The following is an 11,820-nucleotide window of genomic DNA, read 5'->3' on the forward strand; positions in this document are numbered from 1 at the left end:
GGAAAGAGCAGGTGTCAAAATTTGATGGAGTAGTCAAAGTAAGACTCATGAAGAAGGTGAGATTTCAGCAAGAACTTGCAGGAGGTAAGTAAGTTTACTGCAGGTTTATCTGGGGGAAGAGCGGTTCAGCCAGAGGGAACAGCTTCAGCAAATTCCCTAAGCAAGGGCCACAAACAGCCTCTTCCAGAAACAGTAAGGTGGCCAGTGTGGCTGGAACAGAGCGAGCAAGGCAAGAAAGTAGAGGGAGAGAAAATCAGAGGAGACAGAGATGCTGATTCTGATCACTAATTTTAAATGTTATTAAAACTAAATGGCATTTAAAATTCAGATTCTCAGCTGCATGAGCCACATTTCAAGGCTTTGATAGCCATTTGTGGCTACTGGCTACCTTATTGGATGGCACAGATAAGAAAATTTCTCTCATCACAGAAAGTTCTATCACATGACACTGACCTTGAGTGTTCTTCCCCTCCTTATTTGACTTGGTTAACTTTTATTCAGACTTTAACAGCTCAAACATCACTTCCTCCAGGAAGCCTTTTCTGACCACTCTTCCTGTACATCAGTTCCAGTGTCCTATGCACGCTCTCAGAGAGCCAGGTGGCTTACCTTCATATCATTTATCTCTTTGTGACATTGTACACTAATTGGCAGTGCTTGGTGGCTTGTACCTGAAGTTCCAGCTACTCAGGAGGCTGAAGTGGGAGGATCACTTGAGTTCAGGAGCTGGAGGCTACAGTGAACTGTGGTCACTGCACTCCAGCCTGGATGACAGAGTGAGACTCCACTGAAGGAGGAGAAAGAGGAGGAGGAGGAGAAGGAGGAAGAAACTGTATGCTCATTAGTACAATATCTTACTGATGTCTCTCTCTCCTAATAGATTGTAAACTCCATTGTTTCTGTTTTGGTTCGTTGTTATATTGCCAGCACCTAGCACAGTGCCTGAGGTATGAAAGACAAATAATTTGTTCAACAATCCAATGAATGGTTTTAGGTGGCAGGACTAGAAGCAGAGCATTTCACTAAACAAAGGGTTATGGCACTGTGGAGAACTGTGATTCAGTAGGCTCCTGGAGTCCAAAATTTTGCTGGGTGAGAGCAGCTCCAGAGGCTGGAGTCCCTGCTGCACCAAACCTGGATTCGGCTCAGGACCCTTAATCATTTTTGCACCCACCTTCTCACCAAGGACCCCACATGCTGTCCCTCCAGGACAACAACAGGATAGCATCTGTCTTTACTAGAGAAGTCAAGTCTCAGATATTCACACAATGTCTCTTCATTCTTTCAGTCCTGTGCTTACAGCAGCAGCAGCAGCAGCAGCAGCAGCAGCAGCAGCATTGAAATGCTTCCTTTTGCTGCTCGTGAATCCGAGGAGTGGGGACCAACTTTGGCACATTTGCTGGGATGCCTGGCTAGGCACGGAGAGTGCCGTGTGCTCCAGCACGTATGTGGCCGCCCTCATGGAGCAAATGCTGGACTGCACAGCCCTGGATCTGACAGGTAACACGCAGCAGCTGCATGATTTACAAGGCCTTGTGGGGAGAGGTTTTGTCTCCCACTTTGAGAGCTTGAGTGCTTCATATAAATATTTATGGGAGTCTGGGGCCTCCATTAACCCTACCAGTGCCACATTTCACTTGTTATGTGGTGCTTGTCTATGAATGAATGTGAAGACCCATGTTCAATTACACATGTATGTAGGTATGTGCATGTGAGGATGTACATGGACTTACATGCATTTGAGGAGAGCATGTGTAATCAATTGCATCTCAGTGTGAGTATAAATACATACAGTTATGTGCACATAATTGTGAACATTATATCCACACTGTAAACGCATGTACATGAGTATTTGGACACACATGCATATAGGTGTGGATACATACATATGCATACATGTATAATGCATGTGTATATGTTTGTGTGCATGTATGTGGGCACATGAATATGAGAGTTTGTATCTAGCAAATGAGCACATGTGGATTCTGTGCTCCAATGTGTGTGCAGGCCTGCCTCCATATGTGTAAGCATGAGTGTATACACATGCATGTTTATTCACGCACCTGCTCTAAGAGCATATGCATATCTATGTGCAGGTCTAGAGTTTCAACCTTACCCTAGAAACAGCTTTCATTAAACTATGGGTGATTCCATAAAAATTGCCTCACCTAGAGGCTGCTGCTTCTATGAACACTTGCTCTGGTAATTATGATATATTTACTGGTAAGTTCAATTGAGAACAGATGAAAGGTGAAAGAACTGTTCATTAAATGAAAACAGTACCAAATGTCCCACGGCAATAATGTCCAAAGTGTCCTCCTCCACCACACACAGCCACAGACACACATGCACACACAAACACACACACACTTCTCACCACCATACTCCTCTGCCAGCAACTGAAATGAGCAACAGAGCTGCAGTTTCTCTCTGACACCCTTGTCATCATGTTTGTACTTGTGCGTCTCCAACTTCCCATCACCCATCTCTTTGCCTGGGGACGCAAAGAGAGCGTCTCATGGCTGGAGAGCATGAAGCACACCCTTATAAATGTAACTACCCTCTGCAGAGGGATTTAGAGAGGAAACTGTCACCAAAGAAGACTATGTCCTACTCCTCCATACCTCCCTCCACCTGAGTGTTTCAGATAAGACATAGTGGACTTATGAAGTTTGGTGACAAAAATACAAATTTCAGCATCAGATAGGTGGGGACTGAAGTTCTAGTTCATCCACAGGGTGACACTGAGCAAACAGTAACCATTCTGAGCTTTATTCATCTCTGACCTGCAGGTAATAGTAACCCATACTTCATAAAGAGAAATGTAATGATGGAACTAATCTCACAGTTTGGCTACACTTCTGCTTTGTGACCTTCCTGCCCATTGTCCACGGAAAAGGACATTTGTGCCATGCTCCGGCTCCCAGAACACAAAGAAGGATTGGTGTCAAGCCCTGCAATGGGAAGCAGATCACTTCTCTGTCCACTTGGGACAGGCAGAAGTGAGCCCCCAGGCCAGTCCAGGCCCATGATCTCTATAGAGTAAGGCTCAGGTGCCTGTAACACCAGCAGAAGCAGGGAAGTGAATGTGGCAGATCCAGAGAAGAAACAAAGGGACACGAAGAGTGAGCTAAGGTCAGCTGTGGCTCCTGAATCCAGTGGGGTCCTGGGCTATGATCAATGCCTGCCTCATGCTCCAAAGCTCTGAAATGGGCACCTTGTAGTCTCCCACCCTGCTGTCCATTTACTAGAAGGAGTCCAATCCTAGGTAAGATATACAGATCTCCAAAAAAGAAAACACAACAATATAAATGTTGGACTTGTGGATTTCATCTCCCTTTTTATGCTGAAACTGGCTTCTTCCAGCAAGCACCAGGGCTCCTCCCACTGCCTCCAAAGCTGTCCCTCCAGCCCAAAGACAACATCCCTTTTTGATACAAATACGAAAGAATGTATAATAAGTGGCTGGTATTTTTCATGAAAGTAACTTCACATGCAAAGAATGCAGTGAGGCAGTTAAAACTGAGTTTGGCTTCATAACAAATCATTAATATAGGTGATTTTCCACAGTGAAGTAGTAAGTTATTTCATGTGTTTTGTTTCTTCCAAGTGAGAACACTAAGCTCTGATTTTCTTGTCTAAATGCATCTTTTAGGAGGCATTCTGGGGTAATATATATAATGTATCTTTTATTATCCTAAAAGATAGGATAATATAAGATGCATCTTTCGTATGAATCTTTTAGGATAATATGTGTAAGACAATGGAGAAAGACATTAAGAAGAATAAGTGTGAGGCATAGGAAACTGACAGAACGTGGTAAAGGTGTTCAGAATGAAAGAGGCATACAGGATGCGGAGGAGATGGGAGAATATGCTCCCCAGTTGGAAGAGGTGCTCTCCATGGTCTGGATACATGCTCCAAGCGGCAGAAACTGTAGAAAGAATAAAATTTCAGCAGTAGTAGCTGCCGTCTTCACCAAAATAAGGCTAGGCTTCTAGGCCAAGAAAGCCCAGCCTGGGAAGCCCATTGGGCTACTTCCATGGACCAGGTACACGCTGGACACAGAACTGTCCCTTTCCTGCAGCTGGATTGTCTTCTGAGTGTACTGGGCTAGGCAACAGCACAGAATAGCTCTACCAACCAGATCCACTTCTTTTAGGAGGGCTGCTGGAAACCATGCTGCCTACTGGATGTGCCATTTGAGGACTTTTATTTTGTTGGGGGGAGGAGGAGCAGAGCAAACCTCTAATCTTCCCTTCCTTACATAACAAATCCAAACACAACTATCTCTGGGATGAGAGGCCAGGCCAGCAGACTGCAGGCTGCAGAGGGAAGGGTTACGCAAGAAGCCAGTTCAGAGTTTTTCCTTTCTGAAAACAGAAGGGCCTGGAGTGCAGATTTTGCACCTGAAAGCCTGCAAGGGAATGACCAGAAACTCTAAACCCACCGTCTCCAGAAGCCCAGAGAGGAAGAGCTTGGGGAGTGGGGATGGGAGAGCAGGAGAGTAGGGGGTTTGCCTGGTGTGGCAGAAGCTGCAACTCTAGGTCACAGAGAAAGCCAAGTGACCAGCCTGGTGGATCTGGCCTGGTTCCTGGCAGCTCCCATTGCAGTGTGGGTCCAAGAGGCCTCTGGGCGGGCACAGGCTGAAGCAGTGGGTAGGAGTCGAGTGCCCTCTGACAGGCAGGAGCGTTGTCCTGCCACAGAAATGCCCAGAGACCCGGGACTGAGGGAAGCCTGCCTGGTTCACTGAAAGAAGGATCTGGGTCCAGGGCCCAGGCTCAGCTTCCCCGGAGATCCCTTCCCCGAGAGCCGACTGGTGCCGGTTTCCCCGCCAGTGGGGCTCCGATCCCCAGCGAACCTCGCCACCGGGGGAACCTGGAAGGGAACAGCGGGATAGTTGGAGCGGTCAAGACGAGAGCCTGGAGCAGCGGGCCCTGGTCCTAGTGCTGCGCGGTGGCTCGGGGGACTCCAGACTCTCATTCCCCCATGCCCCACACTATTCCAGCCACCTCGGGACCCTGCTCGGCAGCCCTTCCCCGCCAGGCAGTGCGGAAATAAAAAGCAGAAGAGAAATCAAAACAAAAGGAGAAAGTTTTCTGAAATGAAAGAGGTTACGAAGGAAGGGCTAAAAGAATAGGAAATGTCAAAGAAAGAAAAAGGATGCCAGGAGGCAAGGGAATGGGTGCCCAGGCTCCCACCCGTCCCCGCGCGCTAGGACCCGAGGCTCCCGGCAAGCCCAGCTGAACGCCTTCCTCGACCCGCCTTGCCGAAAGCGGCGGCGGCGGATCCAGCCGGCACAGCCTCCCGCACACCCCCGGCGATCCGGGGTCGCAAGAGGCGGGATTCGCGCCGGACTGCACTGCAGCCGCTCCAACCAGGGGCGCGGTCCGGAGGGAAGCCCTAGTCCGGGCCCTGCGTGTGCCCCGTGCGTGCGTCCGGGTGTCTGAGCGTGCCTGTCTCTGAGTGCGTCTCCGGGTGCAGGCGCCAGCCTGTCTACGTGGGACTGATGCTGGCTCAGAAGACTCCCGGCGCTGGGAGGATTTTCCCCCGGGGATGTCAAGGATTGCGAGGAGCCGGAGAGCCGCGGGGAGCGGTGGGAACGTAAAAGGAGGATGACCGTGGCGGGGTGCCGCTAGGGTGGGACGTGCCAGAGGGCCTTGGGACTCAGTTCGCTTTTCCTGGGCTTGTGGGCTCTGGGACATCACGGCGGGTCGGGCCAGCAGGCTACAAGCGGAGACATAGCCGGGGCTTGCCTGATGTGAGAGTCCGCCCTGAAGGCTCCGGAAGCCCGGGCCTCCTCCAAGCAGCTGCCGGCTCCGCCAGACTCTCGCCCGCTTGTGCCCCCGGCCGGTTAGTGCTCACTTGGTGGGTTGATGCGGGGACTGACAGTGACTCAGTGTCAGTCCCCGCACCATCAATATGGGTATCAATGTGGACATCAATGTGTGCAGGATGTATGTGTCTGTGTATCTGTGTGTCAGTGTGTCACTAAGACTGTGTTCTGGGATTGTCAGATTCTCCGAGAGGCAGCTGGTCACTCCAACCCGGCTTGAACCACTTTGTCTTCTGGATGCAATGCTGATGGTATTGGTCACTGGGTCAATGTCTGTGCTTCTGTGCTCTGGGGAAGAAAAGCCAACACTCTGGAGTTTGCAACCCTCCCCAGCTCAGAGACTAAGGATGGAGAATGCCAGTCCGCTTGGTACGATTCCAATGGGAGTCAGGCCACCGGATTTAGGGTCTCCACCAGCCAGGCGTTCGTGATCTTTTTGGTCTCTGGAACCATGCCGTGGGGTTTCCTCTGGCACCCCACCTGAGCGAAGCCTCTTTCACCGCAAAGAGGATACACGTGTACACGTGAAGACGTTCTGTGCAGGAGCATGTGCGTATGAAGTTACCCAACTAATCAAAGCCCCTTGCTCCTTCATTCATGCACATGGGGGCAAAGGTACCACAGAGCCAGGCTCAGCTGCCTCCTCCTCCCAGATCACAGCCAAAGCCTTCCCCAGCAGACACATCTTCCATCTTCCCGCCATGAAAATCAACTGGACCTTTGAATTAAATTTGAGCTAGAATCCCAAGCTTCTCTCCTATTGACCAACACCAACACACTATATAAATGTACATAAATGTTCATGTTATCTGTATCCTTAATTTTTAGGTCCCCTTCCTCTTCTCTAGACCTCAGCCTTCACTACTTCCAGGCTTCCAGGGATCCAGGCCAAAATTTCCTGTTAGTTTCACTCTCCCCTTCCTTCTCCCAACTCAGATTCCCAGTTGGGGCTCCACTTCTTGGGTCTCCTATACTTCTCCATTAGGGTTCTGAAACTCCATGAGCCAGAGAACCCCAGGGACTAAAGGTTAAGCCTCCTGGACTGCAGATAATGAGTCTGAGGATACCAGAGCCCCTCGGAGCTTGCCATGCCAAAGGATCACAAAAACTCTACAGGGGTTGGAAATCCTACTCCGTGTCCCAGAGGCCAACCCTGAGTTATAGACAGGACTCCAAGGAGGCTGGGAGGGGCTGGGAGTGACCTAGGTGGGCTCCACTCTTCCAAGAATACAGAAAAGGAAAGGTTCTAGGGCCACCTCCCAGTCGGGGATCTCCAGGATGCAGCTGAAGCTGCTGCGCTAGAGTAATGACCCAAACCCCTCCAACACCAATTCGAGAAGCCACTAAAATTCAGACTCAGCCACACAGTGCCCATCTGCGGAGCTGCGGAATCCATGCCTGAGCGCCAGTGCACCCCAAGGCATACTACCCTCAAAAACACAAGTCCACACAGAAGGGCTTCCTGCCTGGGGGATATTGCACCCCAAGATCTAGTACTGGGTTGTACCTGCTTCCATTAGCTTTGGGGGGAGAGAGACAGGCCCCATTCAGAGAAGGCATCTGGCTCTGGGCAGCTCCAGTTGCTCCCAGAGAGATGCGCTGGGTAGGAGAAAGGAGACTTGCACCCCAGGCAGGAGGGCAAGGGCCCCGGGTCAGCTGGGCCAGAGCGCCAAAAAGACCCAGCTTCGTCATCAAGGTGGCAGCTCCTGGCTTCCTAGTCTCCATCAATCACTATATCAGAGCAGACAGACTAGCAAGTCAGTTCTGGTGGCCAAGCCTGAAAGCACTGAAAAAGTGGGGTGTGCCCCATATCCAGGGACTCAAGGCTGTTTGGACCTGCGCCCTCTCAGCTCACAAACCAGCTCTCTTGACCGAGGTCTGTACCTAGGGTGGGAAGCAGAAAACACATTTGAGGTTCATGTACACACACACTCACACACTCAAGGAAGGGATTTACTAGGGCTTGGTTTGCTACTCCACTGGCCACGGGGTAAGAGTACCCCAAAGTTGGTGTGACTCTTGAGGAAGCAAGAGAAGAAAGTCAAAATCATGCGAACGCAGAGTCCTCTAAATAAACATCATTTCCATGGTTTTAATAAGCAAAATAGGAAACCATTTTAATAACCAAAAAACAGAAACCAGTCTGAATAAAACTACAATAGACTAGGTTTTAATATTTTCATATCATAAGCAGGGTTTGAAATTGATCCCTTATTTTACACGAAATAAAAACAATTTCTGTTGCGGCAGGTTTGATTTCAACACAGTTGAATCTGTAAAAACCAAAGCTCGTTTCTGATGCAGGACAAATATCCACAATATTTAAAACTGCAAGCACCATGCGGTTCATACAATCTTGTTATTACTGTTAATTTATCAACTAATACAAACTCAAAAATGCATCCGGCCAGCAGCGCCAGCAATTTCAAATGGGAACTTAAAAATACACTTTTATTTTGGTATTTTTGTCAGTGCAACTTAAATCCTTTTACTGACCTGCAGAAAAAAAAAAGTAATAATAAAGAAAAACACCCATGTCTTCCCTAACTACTATACAACTGAGGAATTGCAGGGGGAGGGGAGACACCACCAAGAACTCTTCCTACTATTTCAAAAGCAGGGAAAGAAACACAATGCACTGGTCTCAAGAACGCACTTGAAAGTTGCAAAATTACTTGCCAATGTTTGGGTTTCTGGTACATTCTGAGCGTGGCAGTTGGTTCAGTGCAATGTCTGCTTACCAGTGCACTGCCAGGGTCAGGGATGGCTAAGCCTCTCACCCTAAGAGCGCTGTGGCTCCTACAATTAGCGCAGGCCCAGAGGGTTCAGAAGGGACCTCAGGGTGATTCTGGTTACAATAAAAAGCAGAGGGGACGATCTGTTTTCCTTTCCTTTCCTTTCTTATTAAGGGTGTCATTTTGACCATAAAGACAAGGCTGGAGTCCAGTACACTTCTTTGAGGTGCGGAGCTTGGCAGCTTCCCTGCCCTGCCCTGCACTAGTACTCGGGAGCTGGGACCTCTCGGTTCTCTCTCTCAACGCCAGCAAGGTTGAAAACTAAAGCGGGAGAGAAAAAAGAGGACCAAATGGGGATAAGGGAAGGAAAGAAAACAGGCAACTTCCAAGTGTGCCCCAAGACAAAGTTGTTTTCTGATGCAAAATGCCTGGAACTTTTTCTTTTTTTTTTTCTTTTTAACTTACAAACAAAAATACCATAATCATAAACCCAAACAAAGACCCTCAGCTTGCTGCCATGTTCTCTATGCGGTTTGGCGGGGCGGGTATTTACAAGCCTACAGCTGGGACTGAAACCCCGCACGCAGCCGCCGGAGTTTCCAAACTGCGATCCCTTCTCACCCAAAGAAACAAGGGGAGTATGATCCATGATCAACAACATGCTAAAGTTAAACAAGAAAATGGTACAAAATAGAAATTATTACCATACATGTCCAGCATGCAGGATTAATATTTTTAATGCAGATTTTTGTATTTTTCTATATAATCGAGCAGGCAATAAAACTGATGAGATTTGGGCGCCGAACGTCCTAACTGAGGCCCGTGTCTCAGGGCTGAGAGCCAGTGTTCTCCGAACTCTGACAGACAGGTCCGTCTGTCCTTCCTTCTTTCGCTCAGCCTCGCCTCTCGCCTGCCGGGACGCCAGAGTCCCTCTCCTCTCCTCGTTGCTCTCTTCCTGGCGCGGACTAAGCTCCGGGCCGCAAAGCAGCGGTCCCGGCTTAACGCACAAAGTTCAGAAAGCCAGGAGTCTCCAGATGGCCTTGGTGACTTCACGGGACTATGCCTCGCCGCCCTCCAGCCTGAAGAGAAGTTACTCCGGGACCTCCCACCCTCTCGTCTCTCTCTCTCCGGCTCTGCTCGAGTCTAGGAGGCGGCGCTGGCGTGCGCTATTCTCGCCTTAGCCAAGGTCCCCTGCCCGCCCGCGCGCTCGCCCGTCGCCCGCGGCCCGCGCGCCCTTCCTCCCTCTCGCTCAAGTCAAACAGGTCAAGGTTGGGGCCGCGGCAGGGGCAGGGTCCAGGGTAATCTGGGACTGGGGACATGGGACAGGGAGTCCGGGCCGGGGCAAGGGCGGGGGCCGGGACCGGCCACGACTCACAGAAAGAACTCGGGAGAGGAGGGGCTGTCGCTGGTGGAGCCCGCCTCCCTGAAGCCGGAGTTGGCGAGTTTCTCGCACTTGACCTTGTAGGCGTCTCTCTCGCGGGCCAGCCGGGACACCTCCTGCTTAAGCTGCTCCACCTGCTGAATGAGCTGCGTCTTCTCATTCTCCAGGTGGTGCTTCTGCTGGACGCGTTTATACCTGCAAGACTGGGCGTAGCCCCGGTTCTTCAGGGTCCGCCGCTTCTGCTTCAGGCGGATCACCTCGTCCTTGGTGAAGCCCCGCAGGTGGCGGTTCAGCTCGCGCACGGACATGGACACGAGCTGATCGTCGGAGAAGCGGTCCTCCACGCTGCCGTTACCGCCCGCCGCCGTCGCCGAGGCCGTCGCGTGCGGCCCGGGCCCGGGGTGGCTAGTGGGCAGCTGTTGCGCCGGGCTAGCGGCGCTGGACGGCGGTGGTGACGCTTGGTGATGATGGTGATGGTGCGGGTGAGCGTGCGGGCCCAGCTCGTCGTGGGCCACGCCAGCGCCCGGGTACGCGTGGTGCGGGTGAGGGTGGTGGTGATGGTGGTGGTGGTGAGCGCCGCGAAAGCTGTCGAAGCTTTGCAGCGGCTGTGGCACTGGGTGCGAGCCGATGAGCGCTTCCACCGCGTCCTCGGGCGTCAGATTGAGCGCCTCGGGGTTCATCTGCTGGTAGTTGCTCGCCATCCAGTACAGATCCTCGAGGTGTGTCTTCTGTTCGGTCGGGCTGAAGCTGGGCGACGAGGGCACGGAGCTACACGGAGTGCTGAGCGGTGTGGAGGACACTGAGCCGGCCGGCTGCAGGCGCGTGCAGGGCCTGCCCGGACGCTCCGCGCGCCCCAGGGGCTCCTTCTTCACGTCGAACTTGAGCAGGTCGAAGTCGTTGACATACTCCATGGCCAGCGGGCTGGTGGGCAGCTCTGGCCCCATGCTCAGCTCCGCGGCCATCGCTGACGCGAGGCGCAGCTGCCGCTGCAGCCCGGGAAACTTTGCGGCCGGCCGGAGCGCGCCGAGCCAAGCGCGGGGGCGAAGAGCGGCGAGCCGGGAAGGCGGGGAGCGAGGGCACAGCGGGCCGGGGCCGCCGGCCAAGCCTTTGTCTGGGGACGCGGCGGCGCGCCGGAGAGTCCCGAGGCTGCCTGCACCGCCCCAGAGCTCTGGGCTGTGCCCGCGCCGGGAACGGGCCGGGTAGAGTCGGGCGGGGTGGAGAGGCAAGCGGAGCGCGCGGTGGGGCTGAGGGGAGGCGTGGGGCGAGTGCCCGTTGCTCGCTCTCTAGCTCTGTTGCTCTTACGCTCTCTCGCTCGCAGCCGCTCGCAGCTCGGCGGTGCAGCTGTGCTGGATCCGGCGGCGCCGCAGCCTTTTATCGCCTCCTGATGTCACTGGGGTGCGGGGACCCGGGCGGCCCGGTGCGCGGGCCAATGGCTGCACGGCCTCAGCGGCCCAGCGGCGCAGGGCGGGGCGTGCCTGACAGCTCCCCCGCCCCCCGCGTCAGCTGACTGGCGGCCCGAGCAGCCCGGGAGCCGCGGAGGCCTGGCGGAGCGCTGGAAAGGAGTGGGACGGCCACCCTGGGCCCACCCCTCCACCCTGCAGGTCCCGGCCCCCGCACGCTCGCCCGGAGTGCGCGCCCCACCTCTAGGGCAAGCAGCCGCTTTCCCCTCCTCGCGCGCTCTCCTCCCTCAGTTCCCTTTGCACCCCACCCCCATCCCATGTCACCCCCAAGGAGGCTCAGAATGAGTGCCGGGACAACGCCTCCTGGGCCCTTTGTTCCCAAGCGGCCCCCGCCCAGTGGGCGACGCTCTGTGTGTCCTCGCGGCTTCAGGCCGTGTGTGCCGTGCGTTCCTGTTTCTGGAGATCTGC

The 11,820-nt window shown here is 53.0% G+C and overlaps 1 protein-coding gene across 1 annotated transcript; it reads right to left on the reverse strand.

The window, feature by feature from the left end:
• Positions 1-7,926: 7,926 nt before the first annotated feature.
• On the reverse strand, positions 7,927-11,299 carry MAFB (MAF bZIP transcription factor B). Its single transcript, XM_023227915.1, has one exon. It carries the CDS (start codon positions 10,912-10,914, stop codon positions 9,943-9,945), a length of 972 nt encoding a protein of 323 aa, XP_023083683.1. The 5' UTR covers positions 10,915-11,299; the 3' UTR covers positions 7,927-9,942.
• Positions 11,300-11,820: the final 521 nt, after the last annotated feature.

The sequence above is a fragment of the Piliocolobus tephrosceles genome, chromosome 20 (genome assembly GCF_002776525.5).
Source record: "Piliocolobus tephrosceles isolate RC106 chromosome 20, ASM277652v3, whole genome shotgun sequence".
Classification (NCBI taxonomy): Eukaryota; Metazoa; Chordata; class Mammalia; order Primates; family Cercopithecidae; genus Piliocolobus; species Piliocolobus tephrosceles.

Coding starts and splice junctions, on each gene's coding strand:
- MAFB (XM_023227915.1), bottom strand. CDS start 10,914: ATGGCCGCGGAGCTGAGCATGGGGCCAGAGCTGCCCACCAGCCCGCTG.